The sequence below is a fragment of the Monodelphis domestica genome, chromosome 2 (genome assembly GCF_027887165.1).
Source record: "Monodelphis domestica isolate mMonDom1 chromosome 2, mMonDom1.pri, whole genome shotgun sequence".
NCBI classification, from domain to species: Eukaryota; Metazoa; Chordata; class Mammalia; order Didelphimorphia; family Didelphidae; genus Monodelphis; species Monodelphis domestica.
In genome coordinates, this window is record NC_077228.1 from 107,502,356 (window position 1) to 107,526,900 (window position 24,545).

The following is a 24,545-nucleotide window of genomic DNA, read 5'->3' on the forward strand; positions in this document are numbered from 1 at the left end:
CAGTAGTGCAAGTATGGATGATCTACATCATACATCATTAGAGGGAGCATCCATGTCAATGAGAAAGTGACTGATCCTCTGGGGTATTGCATTCTGGGCATCAGTCAAAGATAGGACACAACATGCAGCAGCTTGATAGATTTCTCAATATCATTTTTTGTGATTGTACAAAATGCCAATGCCTGGAAATTCAGTTCTCTATGGCCAAAAGGTGTGTTTCTGCGATGTCATTTAAGCCACACATATTATAGGAAAGGCTCAAGCCCCCTTGAGGACAGTAACACAGAGCCACAATCCATCAATTCTACTTAGAACCTACAAAAGCCTTTTCCAGTGTCCTTGTGGATGTTTGGTTCTTGGCACATGATTTTGTAACCAGCTCATTGATAAGGCAGATGCACAACTAAGGTGAGGACACAAGGCTTTGTCTCAGGGAGCTAAATTTGGAAGGTACTGACAGTACTTGTAGTCCTTTTGCCTACAAGTCTAAGAAATAATAGAATCTAGCACCTACTGAGCAAAAGTAATTCTTTTAAAATAAACTCAAACTGATGGTTCTTCAGGGAAAGTTTCTACCCTGCTCGCCTTATTCTTTTCTGTGTAGCAGCCTCTCTGGCTTAGCTTCACATTAATATAATAGGGGCTCTGTCTGATTGTCATGGGCTAGACTTCCCTTTCCCTCCCTCTGCCTCAACTGTGGGCACCTATTCGGTGCTGTTTGTTCCCAGTGCAGTTTATGTATTTGCCACAGATCTAAAATTCTCAGGGTAGAGGGGATTCCTGTTAGCCAAGAGGTTGGGCCAGATAATTTCTGAATTCTGGAAATTCTGTGAGTCTATATGGGCAAGGTATCACCCCTAAAAGTTGTCAACTGTCCTATGTTTTGGATGTCATGAATGCGCGAGGGTACATTATACATCCTTCTATACTGACATGTACTTTGCATCAGCATATGCTTGTCTCTGGTTCTGTGTGCATGATGGGTGTGTATATTCATACATTTGTAAGTGTCTGGGCTTGATCAACTCAGTTGGTGAGAACTCTGTTCTATGGAGCCTCAAGGTCATGGATAATCCCTGGATGAGCCACTGAGGTTTTTGCTGCTGGACAGCCCAGTCGCTGATTATAGCCTTTGCTTGGACTAGCTGGTTTGCAAATGCTTGCCCTTGGTTGCAAGGAGAGTTAAGTTAGAGTGTGGCAACAAACAGAGTCTGCTTTCCAAAGCCTGAGTCTAGGTAAGGATGTAAGCTCTAGGTAAGCTCAGTCACCACTAGGCTGCCCATTTTTTGGCCTTGACAGCTCATGAAACCAAGAAAATATTTCCTCATTGCTAGAAAAATCAACTCAAATGGCACATTGTACAGAGGGGGAAGGGACAATGCTACAATTAATCTATTGTGGGTGAGTAATGTGCAAGATGGTATTGCCTCTATGAGACTCTTTACTGCCTCAGGGAGGAGAGAATCTGAATTGCAAAATGTTGGATAATAATCTTCAACAATTGTTTCTACATTTAATTGAAAAAAAATTAAGTTTAGAAAAAAAAAGACACTATTGCAGGGAAGCTTGGTGGTCAGGCCTGGAGATGGTAAATACTGGGTTTAAATTTCACTTCAGACACATCCTAGCTGTGTGACCTTGGGCAAGTCACTTCACTCATTGCCCACTTGCCACTCTTCTGTCTTAGAATTGATATTTAGTATTGATTCTAAGGCAGAAGGTAAGGGAGTAAAAGAAGAAGAAGGTATTGCAATTGGAATTGCAATTATATAACAAAGGGTGATACATGTGTCCACTTGGACTTCAGAGTTTATGAGCCTATATGGATTTGTCTATATAGCAGGATCATTGCCTTTTACATTCTGAAGAGACATTGTGCTTCTTCCAGTTCCTGCTATACCCCATTCTCATTTAAAAGACAGATGCAGATTTGAGCAATGAAACTTTATTCTATTCTCCATTAAGGCAGAAGATTAACAGTGGTCTCCAGGATTCGAGAGCTTGATGGAGGGACTTGCCTCTGTCCCAAGGACTGAAGCACAACATGGAAAAAGTGGGATCCAACAGGGATGTGGGCAGAGACAGGTCAGACTGCGAAGGCAAAACCAATGCGATTGTTGTGCCGGTCAAATTCCGTGTAGAACTTTTGGATGAAGGTTGTTCCCAGGATCCACAGAGGTCCTACTGGTTTAGCTATATCCTTGCCATGGAAGGCCACCATGCACATCTTATCATTGTGCTTTTCAGCCTGTAAGGAGAGACTAGTTTGGACTGATGCCCTTTAACAAACCTATATGATCCTTCATCCTCTTCCTCTGACCCCAGCTTTTAGCAAATACTCAATTTAGCTCCTAGTTATGATAAAAATCACAGAATCTTGGCACTGGAAGGAAGAGGATGACAAGATCACAGAGGATCAGTTAGAAGGAAGTTTAGAAGGCATCTAGTCCAACCCGAAGGAGAACTAATATGATATGCTTGACAAATGTCATCCTGCCTTATGCCAAAAGCAATCTAGAAGAGAGGAACCCATTGCTTTGAGTCAGCCCATTTCACAATGGGTTAGCTATTAGCATCAAGAGATTGTTCTTTATATCAATCCTGCTAGTTATAAGCTTTATTCAACCTCTTTAACCTTCTGCCCATCTTTCCTAGCTCTTCTGTCTATAGTCAAGCAGAAACACACCAATTCTTCTTCCTCCTGTTAGCCCTTCAAGTACATAAAGGTAATGATCACTTCCTCCACCACAACTCCACCACCAGCGCTCCCCCCAAACTCTTCTCTAAGCTAGACATCCCCAGTATCCTAAACTGATCTTTTTTACCACCCTGTTTGTCCTCCCCTGGGAAATCTCTAGCTTATCAATGTCATTCCACCAATGTAACATCCAGGACTAAATGTAGCACCCATGATATTATGATCAGAACAGAATGCAGCAGAGCTAGTACCTGCCTTCACACTGTAGCTTAAAATGGAATCAGCTTTTTCCCTTGCTCTATCACCCTGTTCACTGATTCTGAGTGTACAGGTCACTGAATCTCTCTGATTTTTTTTTTTTTTGTCAAACTACCCCATTTTTGCACTTGGGAAGTTGATTTTTGGAACCTGTGTGAAAGACTTCACATTTTATCTCCACTGCTGTGGACCACATATAAAGACCCCAGTGCTACCTGAACTGAACTAAAATGTAATTAGGAGGAAGCTAGGTGGCTCAGTGGATAAAGAGTCAGAACTGAAAATGAGAAGCCCTGGGTTCAAATTTGGTTTTAGACACATCCTTATTGCATGACCCAGGGCTAATCATTTAATACCCATTGACTATCTCTTACCATTCTTCTGCCTTGGAACTAATACAGAGTATTGATTCTAACATAGTGAGGAGGGGTTTTTAAATTTTTTTTTTTTGTAATTAGGGGTACCTAGGTGACTCACTGTATAGAGAACCAGGCTTGGAGATGGGAGGTCCTGAGTTCATGATACTTCCTAGCTGTGTGACCCTGGACAATTTGCTTATCACTCTTCTGCCTTGGGAGCAATGCCCAGATTTGATTCTAAGATGGAAAGTGAAATTTTTGGATGGAAGATACATTATAAAAATGTAATTGGGAGCAGGTAGGTAGCTCAATGGATAGAGATGCCTGGAGATGGGTGGTCCTGAGTTCAAATGTGCCTCAGATTCTTCCTAGCCATTTGACCCTAGGCAAGACACTTAACCTCAATTGCTTAGCCCTTGCTGTTAGAACCTGATTCTAAGATAGAAGGTAAAAAGCCTTTTTTAATGTTATTAGGAAATGTTTAACTAAATAAATAAATATACGATAACATATAGACAAGGCTAATTTATCTCTTTTGAAGTCAATGAGTCCCATAAGAATCTTACTGTTTAAATTGGACACCACTAAAGTAATCCAACTCCCTGTCCATTTCCAGACTTTATAAAAACTCTTTTTGTTGGTTCCTTCTTTCTAATGATGTTTAGCTTCTTTGAGATGTGCTCACATTTTCCTTTCCTAACACTTATCAATTCATCAAACATTAAATGCCTACTATTATACTTTCCCAGAGATCCCTTGCTTTTATGACATCTGCCTCCTTCACCAAACCATCTTTCCAGACCCAAGTAGTATTCTTCCAACTGGGCTTCTCCCTTTCCCATAAATCTCACTCTCTTCCCATTTCCTTTCAAGCTGTTAAATTCAGACACTGCTATTCATTTAATTTTTTTTTTGGTTAACTCTTACCCTCTCTCTTAGAATAGATAAGGCAGAAAGCCTTAAGAGCTAGGCAAACAGGATTAAGTAACTTGCTCAGAGTTACACAGTTAGAAAGTATCAGAGGCTAGATCTGAACCCAGGTGCTCCCAATTCCAGGCTTGGTGCTCTATCCTTTGTGCTGCTACCTAGCTATCCCCTGCTGTTCATTTCTGATGATCAACCCCCCACCCCTAACCCCATTCCACACCCTACTGAGGGTCCCCTATTAGGGGTATCCTCCAGAAAAATTCCCAGCCTAAAGCTATCTCAACTAATGAGAACAAATATCAAGAGCTTTATAACTCTTAAAGGGACATATAAATCTCATTATTTCCTATAATTTCCCCCAGGATGGGAAATACAAATACTCTCCAGAAATACACATCTGGCTTTCTTCTAGTTGGGATGGGAAAAGGTCAGAACACTAAGGCCCAGGAGGAAATAGAACCTAGAGTGACTGGCCCTGTCAAGAAGGAGACCACCTCCACACTCTTAACCAGGGACATCTTTGGGCAGATGTTTTCCTGATCAGGTCTCCCTCTACTTTGTCCTTCACCCCAGCCTCACAATTCTTTGGTACTTGGGTTACCCTAGGAGCTGGAGGCAGCTTAGTCTCATTTTAAATGAACCACTGACATTTCAGAAGAAGTTCTTGAAGCTGTCCCATGGTGAAGCTCTCAATAATAATAATCATCATCAATATAAATATAATAAATGCCTAATATTATGAAATATGAGTACTAAGTACCTTTCCAAAGTACTTCAATGCTCAGATATGCTGTGAAGTAGCTAATGAAAGCATTATTTTCATCACTTTATATTGAAGAAACCAGGGACAATTGGGAAGTTAAACAGCTTGCTGAGAATCAAAGATCAACAATCTTTTTACCACACTATGGTTATAGTTCTCTTGTCCTGCCATATGGATAGCCTTAATTTCTGGGAAAGAAAGCTATTTAAAAGAATCTTAAAAAAAATTTTAAATTCTTACCTTCTGTCTTAGTACCAATTCTAAAACAAGACAGGAGAGCAGAAAAGTCTGGGCACTCGGGGTTGTGATTTGCCCAGGGTGACACAGCTAGGAAGCCTTTGAGGTCAAATTTGTATCTAAGACCTCTTGACTCCAGGTCTGGCTCTCTATCTCATGGCTGCCCCTATTTAGTAGAATCTTAAAGTTGGAAGCATTTCGAGAGATAATAAAGGCTAACTGTCTTATTTTATAGGTAAGAAATCTGAGGACCAGAGAGGGGAAATGAATTGTCAGATGACTAGTGACAGAGCAGCCCCTAGAAGCCAGGTTTCTTAATTCAATTCATTTCAACAAACCTGAAGCATATACAATTGTTGCACTATGCTATAGGTGCTGGCAGTACAAAGACTAAACAATAACCAGAACAGCCCTTAAGGAGCCCTCATTCTTCTTCTTCCTTTTTTTTAACCCTTAGTTTTTGTCTTAGAATCAGTACTATGTATTGGTTCCAATGCAGAAGAGTGGTAAGGGCTAGGAAATGAGGGTTAAGTGACTTGCCCAGAGTCACCCAACTAGGATATGTGTGAGCCCAGATTTGAACCCAGGATCTCCAATCCCTGAGTCTGACTCTCCATCCACTGACCTACCCAGCTGCACCCCCCTCCCAGTCCTCATTCTACTGAAGATAACATTACACATACCTGAATGAACAGATGTAAGATAATTTGAGAAGAAAACACTGACAACTGGAGAGGAGAAGGAAAAGCTTCCCTTAGGAAGTTGTACTTGAGGTGAGCTTTAAATGAAGACAAGAAGTCTAAAAGGTGGAATTGGAAAGAGTCAGAATTCTAGCCATGGGAGACTGAATCTGCAAAGGCATGAGATGGATCTTGGAGTTTCCAGTTTGGCTGAACAATAGAGTTGGTCCAGGAGTGAACTATGCACTAAGATTGGAAAAGATAGGTGGGAGTCACACTGAGATGCCTGCATTTTATTAGAGAGGCAGTATGGTAGGCTATAAGGTTTATACAAGGCATGATAAATGCTAATATCCTAGAGGAAGCAGGGAGCTATTGGAGATTTTTGTGCAAAAGCATGGCTGAGTCAGAGCTGTGCTTTAGGAATATAATTTTGGTAGTGGTGAATAACATATTGGAGAAGGATGAGACTAGAACCAAAGAGATCAATGAAGAGGCTTTGTAGAACAGATATTAAAAAACAGAAGGGAAAAATAAATTGGAAATAAAACCCCTACAACAATGATAAATAAAACTAAAACTGAAGACTAATAAAATTGATAAACCCTTAGCTAATCTGATTAGAGAGTGGAAAATCAAATCAATAAGGTAGCAAATGAGCAAGGTGAAATCACAGCAAAATCAATAGAAATAAAAGGAACACAAGGTGCACAGTTATATGTTAACAAAACTGAGGACACAAAAGAAATAAAGGAATGCCTTCAAAAATATGAAATACCCACATCTTCAGGAGATAAATAGATTTATCTATAAATGAACTACAAAAGGAAAAAATAAACCTCCTATTCCTGATGAATTCATAGGGGAATTCCATAAAACATTTTTTTAAACACTTACCTTCTATCTTAAAGTTGATACTAAGTACCAGTTTCAAGGTACAGTATGGGCTAGGCAATTGGGAATAAGTGACTTATCCAGGTTCACACAGTAAGAAGTGTCTTAGGCCAGATTTTAACTTGTCTTCCCAACTCCAGATGTGGCACTCTATCTATTGAGCCACCAGACTGCCTTGAACTCTATAAACCTTTTAACGAGTATTTAATATCCATACTTTACAAATTATCTCCAACAACTGAGGAAGAGAGTACCCTACCAGAATCCTTTTGTGAGACAAATAGAGTCTTAATACTTAAACCAAGGAAAGATAAAACACAAAAAGAAAAATCACAGGGCAATATCATAAATTGAGTTGAGGAAAACTCTTTTTGATAAAACCTGGAAAACAAACTAGCAGAAGTTAGGTTTAGACCTACACCTTACACCACATTCTACAACAGATGGAAATGTAAACTTAATATTAAAGATACACCAAATAAAAACAGTACAAAAATTAGAAGAGAAATATATACTTCTCATAGTTATAGGTAGGAGATTTGGTCTTATTCAAAAATGAGATAAAGACAGTTGCAAATATAAAATAGATAACATTGATTTCTTGAAACTGAAAATGCTTTTGTACAGACATTAGTGTATATTGAATAATCAAATCTCACCTCAGACACTTCCTAGCTGTATGACTCTAGGCAAGTCATTTAACCATAATTGCCTGGCCCCTAATACTTTTTTCCCTTGGAATCAATACTTACTATTGATTTTAAGATAGAAAGTAAAAGTTTAATATATATGTATTTATATGTGTGTGTATATATGTAACATGTATATACATATATATGATGGGAATTAATTGAATGGGAAAAATTTCTCTGATAAGAATTATATTTACTATATACATACAAAACTAATAGCCATTCCCCAACAGATAAATGGTCAGAAGATATGAACAAACAGTTCTCTAAAGAAATGCAACATATTTACAAATATATGTAAAACTGCTCCAAATCACTACTAATTAGAGAAATGCCCATAAAAAAATCCCAATGTTTCAGCTCATATTCTGCAATTTGGCAAAAATAACAAAAAATGACAATGGTCAATGTCAAAGGGGTTGTACAGAACTGCTCCATTGTTGGTAAAGCTGCGAAGTGGTACAACCACTTTGGAAATCAATTTGGAATTATTCAAGAAAGTGACTAAAACATCCATATTCTCTAAACCAGAGACTTTATTTTTGGGTTTATAATACCCCAAGATGTCATCAATAAGAAAGAAATCCCCATATACAGGTGTCCTTTCCCCATTGTGGTTTTGATATAGCACATATCAGTCTAAGAAATTAAATGGGAATTTGAGGGAGTTTTGAAGAATCTGCAGACATCATGGGAAAGGCAACTGATGTCATAGATAAAAATCTACAAACAGAAATACATAGTATATATGCATTTTATTTTATAATATCAACATACTTTATCTTTTAATACCCTGAAAGAGCCAGATCTAGAGTCAAGAGGACCTGTGTTCAAAGTTGACCTCAGATACTTCCTAGCTATGTGATCCTGGGCAAGTCACTTAACCCTATTTACCAAGCCTTTACCTTTTGGTCTTAGAGTTATTATTAAGACAGAAAATAACTGTTAAGAAAAGTACCAAAATTATAAAGATCAAACAGATCTTAGATGGAGACAAATGAGAGGACATGCCCAATCACTAGGATAATCAAAAACACTTTATAAACCTTAATGTACTATAAAGATAAGAATGTAGATAATTGAGCCCAGAACTGAGATTAGAGAATGTATAGAAAATGAGGTGGCTAGGTGGATAAAGTGCTGGGTCTGGAATCAGGAAGACCTGAGTTAAAATTCAGCCTCAGATATTCATTAGCTCAGTGACCCTGGGCAAGTCACTTAACTTTTGTTTGCCTAATCCACTGGAGAAGGAAAGTGAAAGTATAGAAAGATAAGAAGGACAAGGACAGAGCTCTTTCCCCATTTAGCTGTATTACCTTTAGCAAGTCCCTTCATGTCTCTGAGCTTGTTTCCTCATCTGTCAAATGGGGATAAATATATACAACCAACCTTACAGGGTTGTTGGGAGAAATGTGAATACTTATTTCTACTAGCCCATTCTTCTGTGTAGCAAATAAAGCACTTAACTTAGAGGCAGGAAAATCTAAGTTCAATTCCCATCTCTGACACTTACTAGCTTTATAACCACAGGCAATTCACTTAAATTCTCTGAGCCTTATTTGCTTTATCTGTAAAATGAGAGTTTTGCCTAGATGTCTTGAGATCTCTTCATCTGTGACCTCATGATCCTATTAGGTCTCTGATCCTGAGTTTCCTTATCTGTAAAATGAGGATAAAACTTATATACTACCAACTTTCTAGGGTTGTTGGGATACAGATACTTGATGGCCCAAACACTTTGGGGCTAGTTAGTAAATGAACCCCCTTTTATGGAGGAAGCATAGGAGTACCTTTAACTCTCTATATTCATCACCCCCAACCCCAGTTCTTAGTTGTGTAGCTGAGTCCTAATTCCCATGGCCCCTTCCTTCAGAGAGACAGACAAACAGACAGTGAGACGGAGAGACAGAAACAGAGAGACAGAGACAGAGACAAAGAGAGAGTCAGAGATTCAAAGAGAAAGAGATGCAGAGAGACAGACAGAGAAAGAGAAAGAGAATGATCCAGAAGCTTACCTGTAAGACATAGTCAGAACCTTGGAGTGTGAAAGTCTTGCCATCAAATTTGAAGGAGATACTTGAGAGTTTCTTTTTCTGGTTACATTTTACAAAATACTGTGGACATAAAGGGTCCCAAAGCATGTGTGAGTTCCAGGCATTCTAGACCTCACATGGCACAGATCAGTAAGGAAGGGCTAAAGTGTCACCTGGGCCCCCTTTCTCAGTGTTAGTCCAGATTCAGGAGTTTACACAGTCAGAATCGAAAGTAGCCCCAGAGGTCATTGAGTTTCACCTCTAATCTGAACAGGGAGCTCCTCTGCCTCTATGGGGGTAGCAAGAGGAGAGACTATTGGGCCTGGAGTCAGGATCCTGAATGTGGCCTCAGATACTTACTAGCTCTGTGATCCCAGACAAGTGACTTTACCCTGCTTGCCTCAGTTTCCTCATATGTAAAATGAGCTGGAGAAGGAAATGGCAAAACCACTCCAGAAGCTTTGCTAAGAAAACCCCACATGGGATCATGAAGATTTGGACAGGACTGATGATGACTAAGCAACTGCCTCTATAGCACTGGTGTCAAACAGAAAAGTCTATTTTGTTAAACATTTCTTTTCAACATTTGCCAGCTTCCATCTCCAGCATAGGCATCAGGTGATCACCAAATGATCACTGGCTTCCTTAGGAAATAGGGGATTCATTTTCTGTCAAGGCAGCCCAAAGTGGAATGGCATTTTGGGGCAGCCCTCATTTTTAGGACATTTTTTCATACATTGAGCTGAAATCTGTCTTTACTTCCACGCCTTGCTCTTAGTTCTGGCCCTCTGGGGATAAGTAGAACTAATTTTTATTTCTCTTCTAGTGGATAATCCTTCAAATGAAAATGTATGCCTATGTATATAATATATAAAATTTTTTAAATTGTAAATTCCACCTATTCCAATAACTGGATATTATAGAGGCAGATTTGACTCTATCTCAGGGAGAATTTTCTAACAGTTGAATTTTTGGTTGTTGTTCAATTGCATCCAACTCTTCATGATCTGGTATGGGGTTTTCTTGGCAAGTACTGGAGTGGTTTGACATTTCCTTCTCCAGCAAATTAGGCACACAGAAGTTAAGTGACTTCTCCAAGGTCACACAGCTAATAAGTCTCTGAGGTCCAATTTGAACTCAAATATTTCTGATTCCAGCACTCTATGCATTGAGTCACCTCAATGATGCCAATAGTCAAATTTCATAGCAATAAATACAAATGTCTATCTTGTGTAAAGTGGTGATCTCCCTATCAGTGGAGGTGTTCCAGCAGAAGCTTGATGAATACATGTAAAGAATGCTGTGCAGGGAATTTGTGAACAGGGTAGAATGAAGACTTCTGAGGGTCCTTGCAACTCTGAAATCTATGCTACCCTCTGAGTAATTATTGCATTTGCAGGGAGTGGGGCAGACTGAAATGGGACAACCACCTTTGAGATAACCACCTCTGAATCAGCCCCCTTATGGCCCTTCCATTCTCTGGGAAAGGAACTTCAGGATCCTGGTTTTTATCCAGCCCTTCTTGGTAACCCCTCACTCTCTTCTTCTTCCCAGAGTTTGGCTTGCTTACCTCTTTGTCCTTTTCCTTAGCTCCAATTACCATCATCAGTGTCCATATAGAGTTGGATGGACCTGTGATGAAGGATGTTCCTGTGTCCACAACTGTAGGGCAACCATTTTCACAGGACACCACATGAGACCTGACAATTAACCTGTATGGGAAGGTCAGAGGCAGAAAGAAGGTTGATAGTGTAAGATTTAAATTTGGTGAAGCCTTAAACTGTTATAATTAAAATAGTTGTCTGCCATAAACTGTGGCATTTAAAAGAGTGGGAGAGACATAAACTGTAAGAATTAAAATGGTTGATGTAAACTGTAGTGAGTTAAAATGGTGGAAAATATCAATTATGATAGATATAAGAGAGGGTGAGTAAATTTGACCGCAGAAAATATGTTTCACTACAGTGTCTTGGTTTTTAAACCAAATATAAAGTGGTCGCCAGGGAATATATTCCCAATTATGAATATATCCAAGTCAACTGGATTTTATAGAGATTTTAATTTATAATACAATGAGTAATCAAAGAAAGGAGAAGGAGAGAGAAAAGGAATTAATGGAAAAAGAATAGGTCGACCCAGGGCAGGCCTGGCCAACCCAGACCTAAGCCTTAAGAGAGAAACCACTCACCACAAGATTTGTCTTAAGCAAGGATGTCTGGGGAACAGAGTCTCCCCAGAGGGAGTTCCAGCCAGAGTCAGCCTCCCAAGGGAATTCTTCTCAAGAGATCTTCAAAGGGCCTCCTCCAAAACGATCTATCTCCAAGGATCCAAGGATCTATCTCCAAGGATCCTATCTCCAAGCCTCTCTTGCTCAAGAGATTCCTTTTCTTATATAGGGTTTTTTTTTTCCTATGTCACCTCCCCTAAGTTCTTCCATCTACCAATCACCTTAGATGTTTTCTAAAAGACAGCCCATCTGAATTCCAGCTAAGTCGACTAATCCCCTCAGTAAGTCTGAACCAAAGAAAACACAGCTGAGTCAACTAATCCCATCAAGAGAAAACCTGCCTGACCTTTTTAGGTACCTAGCATCCCATTGTATCAATTCTAAAAACAGACATGACTCAAAGAACTCCCTGCCTCATCATAAGCAAGGATCCAAGTACTTTCATTGTTTAGCAAGGAGTTTTCTCCCCTAAAGCAGTCTTAAGTATGGGTGGAGTAGAGGTCCTCCCATTTCTGATCCTGGTGAATTCTCACATCAGAATGGGGAATGTTTCTCAGTAGGGAATTTGTTCCAATGGAGGATTCCTCAATGTGGAAATTAACATTCACAAGTCTGAGAAATTTCAAGATTTACAATAGGCCAGCAGGGTCAGCCACTTGTTCTGCCTCAAGAGACTTAGAGCCTCAGATTAGGATCTTTGGGACAGAGCAAAGAACAGATACAATCCTTACCTTCACGGAGTTGTTATTTGGATTGAGGAGGGAGTGGATGTGATGCTTCAAATAATACATGGAAAGGACATTTCAGAGAATGTGTTATATAGGTGGAAAATAGGTTAACTATGGGAGGCAGTTAGGTGACTCAGTGGTTTGTGAACAAGACCAAGAAATGTGTTATGAGGAAATGAGTAGGAGGAGATGCTGTAACAGAAGAAGCAGGAAGGTTCCAGAAGTGACACTTCTCCAGAATTCTGGAACCTTCTTGCTTCTTCCTTTGCAGCAGCCCCTCCTGCTCATTTGTTTATAACAGTTGGGAGGTCCTGGGTTCAAATTTGGCCTCAGACACTTCCTATCTGTATGATCCTGAACAAGTCATTTAACCCTGTTTGCCTAGCCTTTGCATTTTGGTCTTAGAGTTGATTCTAAGAGAGAAAGTAAGGATTTAAAAAAGTACTCAATGGCATTGGTCCCTAGGGAAGGATATTATTAGTGGATAGATAGAAACAATTACAGAGGTATCTGAATGTAGGGAAGTGGGTGACAAAATTCTTGGAGTTGGCCAATGTTAAATGTGTCTGGATTTCAGGGTGAGTTAGGAGGTGGAATGGAATTAGAACCAATGGTGATTCCTGACCCTTGCATCTGGATCTGCCAGAAGTGTGGCCGGCTGGTCTTGACGTAGTAAAAGCTCCCTCTGTAATAGTTGGGGTCACTGCCTCCCAGTATCAGCTCTCCAGCTTTCTGACCTGAAGTCCTGGAGGGCAGATGACAATCTTTTCACCCTGAGGTCTGAGGACTCAGGGCTAAAGGGAAATTGGGAGAGGGGTTTGGAGAATAGGGACAGTCAAGTCTACAAATATTCATTAAACATCTACTATGTGTCAGGGGCTAGGCTAAGCTTTGGACTAGGCCATGGGAGATAGGAGGCATGTGACTGTGGGATAGCAAAGCCAGGGGATGTACATTTTCCTCCTTTCCTGGATCTCATACTGGGACCTCATAGGCCCTTCATGCCTTGAATCTACATCCGGTTACATCCCTGAATAAGGAGCTCCTCTCCAAGGCCCCCACAAGTGGTCACTGAGCCTCCCCTGTAAGACCCCATGATTGGAGAATTCAATTCCTCCCAAATCAGTCCTTGCCATTTTTGGACAGCTCTAATTTTTCCAGGCTGGGTCAGCCCAACCTGACCCAGCAGTCACTGCAAAAATTAGTAGAAAGGAGGAGAGATGGGGATGTGCCAATGAGCTCTATGAAAATGAGATGCAAATTGGCACCCATTCTCTTGATGTAGGTACTTTGAGTCAGGCCCAGGCCCCAAAGAGTGGGGCTTGGCACCTGGGAAACAATTCTGGGAAAGATGAGAGGAAGGTAAGGGTAGGAATGCACGGGATTGTGACTAAAAGGGGGGGGGGGTTGGTGCAAAGAATATCAGCAGTCAGCCTCCAATGATCCTGGGCTTCTTTGGGGCCTCTCTGGGCTGGTAGAGTGTGTGCCTTTAGGCCATGTTACTAAGGATGCTCATGGACAGGGAAGCTGGAGTTATGTAGGAATGAGCTTGTATCCTCACTTGGGTTTCCTGAAAAGAGATAGGGAAGAATTGATGGAATTATATGGCTGCTCCCATCTCCCATCCCTTTCACATTTAACATTTCATTAGATCCCCAGGATACCTCTAGCAGTGTTTTAATCAGGCTCAGAGGTGTGATGTGCTGGATTCAAATTTGACCTCAAAACACTTGTTAGCTATGTGATCCTGGGCAAGTCACTTCACCCCCATTACTTAGCCCTTACTACTCTTTTGCCTTAGAACCAATACACAATATTGATTTCAAGATGGAAGGTAATGGTTAAAAATGAAGCAAAAGAAAACAATGTGGAACCTTACTGACTTCAGCACATATCTCATTAGCTAGTGATCCCAAGTTTGGAGTGATAGACATTAAGAAATTAAACGAGCCAGGTTTCAAATAAATGTGTGCACGTGTGTGTTATATGTCTGCTACTGGCCATATAAACCACTGTAGGCTCCTCTTTTCTGCATCTCAAACTCTCAGTGTTCAGCCTCTTTCCGACTTAATTTGATAAGTGATCTATTATAGAGAAGGGAATATTCCCACCCATGTTGGTCACCCCCCCCCCCCAAGTCATCCATGTCCCATTCAACTATGCTCCATGGACATTTGTGGGGAGTTCTCAGGGGATCCTTCCTTGTTCTCCCTCTCAATCTGCAGAACTTACATGGACACCTTTGGAATTTTCATTCATTATCCCTTATTCCCATGACTTGACCTTTTCTGGTAATACAAGTCTCTGATGTAAAATGGGAGCTAGTAAAACACCTAGAGAGGAGGGCAGCTTCTAGACACACATACACCCCTTACCTTCTGTCTTAGTATGACATCTAAGACAGAAGAATAGCAAGAGCTAGGCAATTGGGGTTAAGTGACTTACCTAGGGTCACACAGCTAGGAAATATGTGAGGTTAGATTTGAAACCAGGGCCTCCAGACTCCAGACCTGGCATTCTATTCACTGTGTTACTTAACTGGGCCTCAAAATAATATTTTAACTATGTAACAAATGTAAGATTTCAAAGCAAACCATTTATATTAATATAAATATTTTCTTCCTATTCTAGATTCATGGATCTATTGAAAACTATTCACAAATCCCTTCTGTGTCCAGGAACCCTGGGTTAAGGACCCAAGAAGATAGTCTCTAAAATTCCTCCCAGGTGAAAAATCTATGCTCTTAGGTGGGTCTCCATGTCTCTCTCTCTAGGACTGTGAACCCTTTAATCCTGGCTAGGATGTCTTCTTATTCTGCTCTTCAAAGAAGGATACGTCTTTAGATTCTCAGTGAATAGAATCCTAAAACCTCACAGTTTTTAGAGCTGATTAAGCTTTTCTCACAATGATTCTATACTGGAAGGATTATCATCGGCATCCCCATTTTACAGATGAAGCCACTAGGTCTCAGAGAAGTTTGATGGTTTGCCTAAGATCTCAGAATTAATAAGTGTTGTAGGCAGATGTTTCCATTACAAGCCAGTGCTCTATGCCCTATAGCATGCTTCTTCAGGACTTGGTAGAAATGCCTCTGATGACTGAGGGTGATGGGACGGGGGAAGAGTTCTATTGGTTTCAGAGAGGACTTTGGTTTTTGTGTGGCTGAATATAGGCCTGAGTTTGTGTATGTGTGCACTTGGCGGTAGGGTTGTACCCTGGCAATTCATATGTCTTTGTGTGATTCATTGAATGCTGGAAGCATATGGGACCTCAAAGATCCCCTTATCCTTATCTTTATTAGGGTCCATTCATCCATTAGGAGAAAGCACCTCATCCTTATCACCCTCATCTTACCGAGGAGGAAAGTGAAGCCAAGAGGGGGGAAGGATTTGCTTACAGACAGAAGGTTGAGTTAGTGGAAGAGTCAACTACAACCAGCGTTTCCTCATTTGAGGCTAAAATTCTCCTACATCATGTGGCTTCTCTCAATGCTCCTGCTTTGTATTAAGGCATCCAATTCAATTATTATTATTATTTTTTATAAACCCTTCTTGTGTATTGGTTCCAAGGCAGAAGAGTGGTAAGGGCTAAGCAATGAGGGTTAAGTGACTTGCCCAGGGTCACACAGTATCTGAGGTCAAATTTGAACCCAGCACCTCCCCTCTCTAGGCTTGGCTCTCAGTCCTTTCCACCTAGCTGCCTTCAATTCAATTCTTAATAAACACATTGTTCATTTTTTTTTGTATTTGTCATCAGAAATGTTCAGTCTTAAACTACCTGCACCTACCTTCCAGGTGGTGTGGGCTTAGAGAATGAATCCTGACTTCAGTCTCAGCCTGAGTCAGACAGGAGGAGGAGGTTGAAGCTGCTGCCCACACAGTCAACCAAAAGTCACTTTAAGAAGTTTGTTTCCTAATCAGATATTACCCAGTGCCAACCAGTAGGAAATGAACATATGCTTCTATAGGGCTTACTCACAAATGTCACTGGTTCAGGACTGGCCTTGGTAACTCGAGTAATGCCCTACTTCACCCAGATGGTTATTTGGGCCTCTTTTTGGCAGGGTGGCATCAGATATTCTAGGATTATTTTGACATTTAGGAGGCTCTGTGATCTCATCAATGTGGGGGCTCTCTCCAACTGCACAGAATAAATCTCAAATGGATCCCAAATCCCAACATTCTCACTTTTGTTCCTGCCCTCTCATGAACCAGCAGATTTCTCCCTGCAGAAATGAGGGCCTTCTGCTAGATCTTGGGACCTTGAGTAAATACTCAATAAATACTCAATAAAAAAAAAAAGTCCAATGGCTGCCTGTGAATCTAAGACATGATAACACCTTCTAGTGGAACATTATGTTCATCTCTCCCTATATTTTGGAGTTTTTTTTTTTGTTTTTTTTTTTCAGGGGGTAAAGAGAGTGCTAAAGAGCCATGATTTAATTGATCTAGGGAGCTCTGGGTGGAGGGAGAGAGATCCTTGTATTAGTGCAGATTGGCAATCGACCTTTTGCTTACAATCTGGGGCATTGACTCATCACTCTCTTAGAGATGAAAATGACTTGTTTAGTCAAGGAAAAGGCAGCAAAAAGGAGTCTTAAACCCTCGTCTTGCTTACTTAGAAGCGAACATTCTTATCCATTCTACTATGTTACCTCTCACATGTCTATAGAGAGAGATGACAAAATATCACAAAATTTCACTGCCTAGAATGTCTTTTTGATTCATACTTCTCCCATATATGCAGGGAAGCAGTGTTCTTGGGGCTGGAAGCCCCGGATGTTAGTCCTCACTTTGGGTAAAGAAAGGCAACAAGGTACAATGGAAAGAAGATTTTCTTTTCTTTTGTTTTAAACTCTAACTTCTGTCTTAGGAAAAATACTATATATTGCTTCCAAGACAGAAGAGTGGTAAGGGCTAGCCAATGTGGGGTAAGTGACACCCAACTAGAAAGTGTCTGAGGCCAAAAAGTCTGGATTCTCAATCAGAAGTCCTGAGTTCAAATCCTAGATATTCTACTCAATTGTGGGAAAACCTATGGGGCAGTGTAGGAAGGACTAGAGAAGAAATGGGTTTGGTTACTACTCAAGTGACTAAATAGCAACATAGAATAGTGGAAGAATACTTAATCCGGAGTCAGAGATTCTCAATTTGAGTCTTGGTTCTGTACCTTACTTAACCAGTGTGATCTCATGTAATTTATTTAATAAACACATTAATTTTTTTTGGTATTTGTCATCACAAGTGTTCATTCTTAAACCACCTTTCCTAACTTTTGGGCTCAGTTTCCTCATATGTAAAATGAAGGGGTCCTAGGACTCAATGACCACTCAATTTCCTTTCACCTTTATATTTATGATTCTATTAGTCTATCATCTCATAGCTGTATGATAGCTGATTGAGCAGGTACAGGTCACAGTTACCCTCTCTGAATATCAACATTTTCATCTGTAAAATGGGGTTAGGATAACCCCTATCTCATGGGGTTGTTGTGAAGATCCCACAAAACATAATCTTGTTAGAATCATTTGTCAGCTCAAAATTGTTTCCATATCACTTTATAGTTCCCAAATCACTTCACACACAACAATAATAACAAGGTACTCTCCCATTCTGGGCCTCAATCTCCTCATCTGTAAAATTAAACTATTGGATTAGATCAAGGTATTCTCAACCTTTTTAAAGACCTGGACCCTTTTGTTAGTCTGGCATAGCCCAAGGACTCCTTATAAGAATAATGTATTTGGATAATTGAAGGAAATGCTAAATTAACGCTTTTTTTCCTCATCCAAATTCATGAATCCCCTGAAATCTACCCACAGAATCCTTGAGCATTTATGGACTCCAACACAACAACCCCTGAACTAGATCATCTAAGTTCTTTCCAGTTCTAGGTTTTACAATCCTGGTTGGCTTCATCTATACAAACTTCATTTTATTATAAAATTATAATTATAAAATTATTTTATAACATTATAAAATGAGTATAATAATCATGCCCTATCTATGTCACATTAATCACAGCAAATGCAATTGAGAGCTATAAAGTGTTTTATAAAGTGCAAAGTTTAGGCAAATGTCAGATTACATACACCTCTGTATGTAATTCAATATGTAATTCAAAATAATGCTTTCTAAAGATAAATAAAAATAATTTCCCATGATATCTTATTTGGGCTGTGGGATTCCCTCCCATTAACATGGGTTAAGTGTTCAACTGTCTCTCTGAGGCATTCCATAGAGCTTTTATAAGTGAGTTATCCTGCCCTTCTTGCTCCAGCAGAGGGAACAGTCATGGGCACAATTCCCTTCCTTTCCTCCTCCCCAGGAATCCCATCCCAGAAGAACAGCCTCACCTGTCGTAGTAGATAGAGAAGACATTTTTATTCAACACCTTTTTGGCCATTATGTTGTCGAAGACAGGAGTGATTTTGCTCCTCGCCTGCTCAGGGTACCCCAGGCCAAGGATTCCATCAAACTGAGTCAGTCCAAAGGGTATCAGGGATAGTGATGTGACCTCAAGGAATAACTGAGTCACCTTCATTCCACCAATCTGTGGGTTTAAGAAGCCAGAGGAGAAAGCTGGCTGACCAGGCATATTTCTTTAACAGTCTGACCTGGTGCTGACCATAGGCCCCAACAAATCAGCATGGTCCCTAGCTTGGGGTGCAGTCCATTATTAGATTTGGAGGAATTAGTTAAGAAAAAGAAGAAAAGTAGGTAGTTTGAAGATCAATTCAGAATGTAGTCTTTTTGAAGCACTTTTTAAAGATTGGTATGGAAGGATAGTCAGAGTGGTTTTGGCTTTTGCTGCACCTATCTCACCATCTTGACTCTTCCCCCCAGATTTAAATTCAAAGGAATCATTGAGGTCATCTAATTCAAACCCTTCATTTTACAGGTGAAGAAACTGAGGCACAGAAGATTAAATGATTTGCCCAAAGTCTCACAGTAAGCACAAGAGTCCCTGCTCCACCCCAATCCTCTCTGGCTATAGCCAACACTCCCCTTACCCCATGAGTTGGGTTGCATGACAACCTAACCCCTTCACCACTCCCTATGTGTCCTCTGGGATCCAGGCTGCCTTCTTATCTTCTTCCAGGATGGCCTTGCGATTCATCAAAACCTGATTTCACCTAGATAAAACTATTCATGAAGTTGTGGGAGACATAGCCCAAGTTGTCCTGGGCCTTCTCTCTCAGGAATGACCTGACCTAAAGTCAACCCAACAGATGAGGACCTGGAGAAACACTGGTTAGAGAGGAGCAGATTGGATTTTGGGCCAAACTGGAGTAAGTTGGATCTTGTGAAGATTGTATTTGGCTATCTCCTGATGTAACAATGAAGATACTTAGCTCTTCTTTGATTGTGAAGATTGAATTGTAATCCCCTGTCTATTTGTTAATTTAATCCACAGAAATGTAAGCACAGTACTTGAAGTTGAGTGGGAAGATCTGTCCATGTTAGATCTGATCACTAAGGGTGTAAATGTCCCACTTAATCATAAAGTGGGAGGTCTTTGACCCACCTATGCAATAGTGGTTAACAAATTAGAATCAACTAACTGCCTTCTGGGCAATCCTAGAGCAGTGTAAAAATGGAGATTTGAACCCTAGACTTCAATCCCCAGAAGTCCTTGGTATTCCCCAGAATTCCCTGTAATCTCACTTGAGTCTCCACCTGGGCGAGATCAAAATTAGTATTTAACTGGCAATAATGCCTCCCATGCTCCCTCTCGCTTCTCAGCCATTGCAATGATGTACAATGGGGAGACTAGTCTCCCAATGATTATCGGGGGGGATTGAGAAGATTGAAGTCTAGGGTTCAAATCTTCATTTTTACAGCAGAGCATCAGCTGTAATGGGTAGAGTGGAATTAGGGGAAGTGATGCAAGAAAAAAGGTCTTAAAAAAAAAGAGACAAGGGCCTGAGGGAGGTTGGTCTTCTGGGAGTTGTGAGTTGTTGGTGGTTGGTCTTCTGGGAAATTGAAAGAGACACACTTGGAGTGGAGCCTGCTGGAGTTGAAGCTGATAAAAGAATCTACTGATTGAATTGACAATGTGGTGAGTGTAAAGGCTGACTTCCTTCCTTGCTCTTTCTGGAAGCGTGTGCCTCCAGGAAAGGCCCATAGTCTTGAGACTTCTTTCCCCTGGCTGGGGCCTTAGAATTTCTACCTGGCTCAGAAGAAGGTATCTCAGTATCTCTCTCTCTCTCTCTCTCTCTCTCTCTCTCTCTCTCTCTCTCTCTCTCTCTCTCTCTCTCTCTCTCTCTCTCTCTCTCTCTCTCTCTCTCTCTCTCTCTCTCTCTCTCTCTCCTTTTCTCTTTTCCTTAATATCTTCCCTCTATTGTAAAAAAAACTACCATAAATTCCATTCTGACTTTAGTAATTCACTTTTGGGATTTAGTAATTAAATCCCTGGTGACCAATTAAATATATTCAGTCCAACTATAAATTTAGGAGACTAGTCTCCCCATTGATCAATCTCTTAGTCTGTCCTTCACTTATTTCTCTACCCCCTTTAGCCCCTTCTTCTCCCTATGACATCCTTAATGCCTTCCTTCTACTCCCACAGATTCCCACCCAGCTACAGTCCCACGGTATTGGTCCAAGCTTCAGATTGTACTCTGCCCCCACAACCCCCAATGTACCTCTTCCAAAACAAACTGTTTCCAGGTGATTCTTTTCCAAGGATCTTCTCTCTCAGCTGAGAGTCAATAGGATGCTGCATGGGTTCATACAGTAAGTCCTTCTTTACCACTAATTGGTCTGTGGTTTATCCTCTAAGCTAATGTAATGCCCAGACCCAGTCACAATGCTAGTGCCCTCCCTTAGGGAAATGAGGATAGAGGACTTGGAGAAAAAAGGAAGAGATGTATAGAAGAGAGATTTTTGTTTTTCTCAAATCATATCACAGGAGGAAAAGGACAAGAATGGACTAGAACCTCTAGGCATTTTACCCTTAAGTGAATCACATGCAAATTACATTCAAAATTCCATGCAAATAATCCAGATTTTCTTTTGGAGGCAGTAGCTGAACCACTTTCTAGGATTGGTATGTGGGCTCTATTACTGCTCCCTACTGACCAAAGGGAAGTAATAGAACTCCATTGTTTCCCAGGATCCATCTATTCTCCGAGTAGGCTGACATCCATCACCTCTCCTTAACCTTTCTCCTTTTCCATAAGGATTCCTTCAGGATTCTAAATTATGGGAAATTGCCAAGGGGAGCATTATTTCCAATGGGAGGGGACTCACAGTCAGTATATCCTGGCTCCGGAAGCCCTCGACCCAGCCTGATGCATAGGGGATGACGAGTTCAGACTCATTCTCTTTGTAAGTAGAGGATATTGAGGCATCATATCGATTGTGAAACTCTGGGGAAGATACAAAGACGCAGGTATTAGAATAGGAAACTAAGCAGGACAGTAAAGGCAGGAGTGCACTGAGATCAGAAAGAGATTGGAGCCCTTTCTCTGTCACTAACAAGTGACCTTCTCTGTCCAGAAAGGGAGCCAACAGATGCTCTCTAACATCCTTCCTAACAGTCTACAATTCTGCAATCTGCTGTCACTGGTGGAAGCACACGTGGGTAAGGTTAAAAGTTTTAGGAATGTGCCTAGTTGTGTGACTCTGGGCAAGCCAATTAGCCCCATTTGCCTAGCCTTTGGCCTTCTGTCTTAGAGTTGTTACTGAGACAGAAGTTCGGGGTTAAAAAAATAATAAAGGATGTGCCTAAAGGTGGTTGAATAGAAAGAGTCCAAAACAAGGAAGACTTGGCTTTAACACAGACTGGTGACCCTTCACAAGTCTCTTACTATTCCAGAGCTTAGCTAAGACCCCAAGTCACAGAGAAGGTGCCCATGGGTGCTGGTTGAGGGGGTTTCTTCACCTGGGAGTACCCATCTCAAGGAAATCCCAGGTCAGCCTGTACCCCTCAAGAAAACCTTTACAAATGTAAAAATGACGGATATTTGCGATGTGCCCCAAACTCTGTCAGGGCCTAAACTAGGTTTCAGTTTTGTTGTTCTTTTTTCATATATTGCAAACCAAAGCCTGCTGCAAACAACAGGAAGGGTGATTTTCATTTGGGATGAACACCCCAAAATTACCCTATTAGCAACACAGAGATTCTGGGGTAGCTGAGTTCCTTCTGGGAACTTCCTGGATGGACCTGGATAGTAGGACTCCTCTAGCCTGTCATCTGTCAGCTTCCTATTTTAACCAAAGCAGTTAGCTGGTATTTACATGTTGCTGAAGATTGAATGGACTCTCAGTATATGCCTAAGCCCCATTTGCCTTACCCTAGGCAAGCCTTTGTACTCTGTTTAAGATTCCTCCTGAGCTTTGTTCCATCTTTTAAATGAATCAGCTTGAAGCATCTCTAGTCTTGGGGTGGGGGTGGAGACAGGAAGTACACAATGTACACTGGAGAAATACTTGCTGATTGATGGATTATCAGATATAAGGGCTAAGAACCTGTGAGAGATGCTAAAATGATATTGATGGAGATCTAATTGCTAGGAGTCATGAGAGCTCCTCGAATGGAGATTAAATGCCAAGGATGGAGCAGGTCTAAGTGTCAGTGAGGGAGGGCTAAGGGACAGAGAGGGCAATTAAATGTAGGGAATGAGAGGGACCTAGTCCTTGGCAGGGCATTGTTAAAAGCCATGGGGCTTCCTAGCTGTGTGACCCTGGACAAGTCACTTAACCCCCATTGCCTAACCCTTACCTCTCTTCTGCCTTGGAACCAATATACAATATTGAATCTGAAATGGAAGGCAAGGGATGAGAATGGGGGCTATAAGCATGGGGATATGAAGCAAAGTCAAGGTTGGAGTGAGGAGAGGCTTAGGAATTCTGACTTGTCCCAAGCTGAGGAAGACCCAGATGTATCCTTTGGGTGGCCAGGGTGTCAATGTTTCTTTAGGGGATCAGATTTGATTTTGTATTTCTTCCCATTATTATCATTTACCTTTTTTGGTTGAAAGAACAAGGAGCTAGGATTCAGGATTCCTGGGTTCTATACACAGTTGTGATAGTTTTGAGTTTTTGTTTCCACTATTTAGAAGGTGATAATTATCCCTATCCATATTGAAAGGATGGATGGGTGGATGAGAGGACAGGACGAGAAATGAATTAGATTTAGGCTGGTTTGGGGGCCAAGCACAAAGTCCGACCTCCAAACCAGGAGAACTGGGACCTTGGTGCCCAAGGGTTAGGATCTTACCACACACTTTGTTGAATGGGCTACAAAGGATGGAGGGCACCCAAAAATCAGAAGTGCCAGTGTCAAATACGACTTTGAAGTTTTGGGATGGGCTGCCAATACTGATCTCACCATAATACTGGGTCTGTGGGCATAAAAAGGAGAGATTGACTGAGATTCTAGTTGAATTTGTGCCCTGGAAAGCTTTGGGGAGGGAAGGGTAAGAATCAGTAGTGGAGAGCTTACATCCTCATAATTGGTGAGAACAACAGAGAATATTTTATTATACAAGAAGTTGTCTTCTCTGTTAATCTTCCCCAAGAGCCTGCGATTCAACTTCATGCTCTCTTTGGCTGAGGCCATTTTCTTGAGGGGAATCCTGACCAGGAATAGAGGAAAGAAAAGACAAGCATATTAGAATTTCCCAGGGTCCCCTACTCAATCCCTTAAGATTATTTCACTCATTCCCCTGCCCCCAGTTAAGACTACCCCAACCTTTCAGACCACGCAGTAGAGAGCTGCACCTGTTTCTAAGACCCCAGGAAATTCTGGGGCCCGGGTATCATGGGTAGTTTTACCTGAACCAGATTAAAATGTAACTGTGAAATGTTTCACAAAATAAATAAAAGCATAATGAAACATTGAGAAGGTTTCTGATTTTCCAAGTCAATATGTGACTCAGAGGAATCCTTTTCTAGTGGAGTTTGACACCACTGGTCTAAAAGCTTCCTTGGCTCCTCTTGGTCAAGAACTTTTTCTTTCATTTAACCTTAATCCCCCAGATTATTTTCTGCATTTAGATGATTATTGCAATGCCCCGACCCCCTCCGCACACACACATAC

The 24,545-nt window shown here is 40.9% G+C and overlaps 1 protein-coding gene across 1 annotated transcript; it reads right to left on the reverse strand.

Moving 5' to 3' along the window:
* Nucleotides 1-1,929: 1,929 nt before the first annotated feature.
* Nucleotides 1,930-24,065, reverse strand: LOC100016857 (renin-like). The gene is made up of 8 exons (XM_056815769.1): nucleotides 23,949-24,065; nucleotides 23,724-23,847; nucleotides 21,752-21,870; nucleotides 18,853-19,049; nucleotides 13,122-14,066; nucleotides 11,112-11,253; nucleotides 9,524-9,622; nucleotides 1,930-2,248 (listed from the first exon to the last, which is right to left on the reverse strand). The coding sequence occupies exons 1-5, from the start codon at nucleotides 24,063-24,065 to the stop codon at nucleotides 14,054-14,056; spliced, it is 570 nt and encodes a 189-aa protein (XP_056671747.1). The 3' UTR covers nucleotides 1,930-2,248; nucleotides 9,524-9,622; nucleotides 11,112-11,253; nucleotides 13,122-14,053.
* Between the last annotated feature and the right edge of the window lie 480 nt (nucleotides 24,066-24,545).

Excerpts from the sequence above, each read along its gene's own strand:
- LOC100016857 (XM_056815769.1), bottom strand. The coding sequence starts at position 24,065 with ATGGCCTCAGCCAAAGAGAGCATGAAGTTGAATCGCAGGCTCTTGGGG. Across the intron at positions 21,871-23,723 it reads CCCATTCAACAAAGTGTGTG|AGTTTCACAATCGATATGAT; the intron begins GTAAGATCCTAA and ends TATCTTCCCCAG. Across the intron at positions 19,050-21,751 it reads GGAGCCAGGATATACTGACT|ATTGGTGGAATGAAGGTGAC; the intron begins GTGAGTCCCCTC and ends TTAAACCCACAG.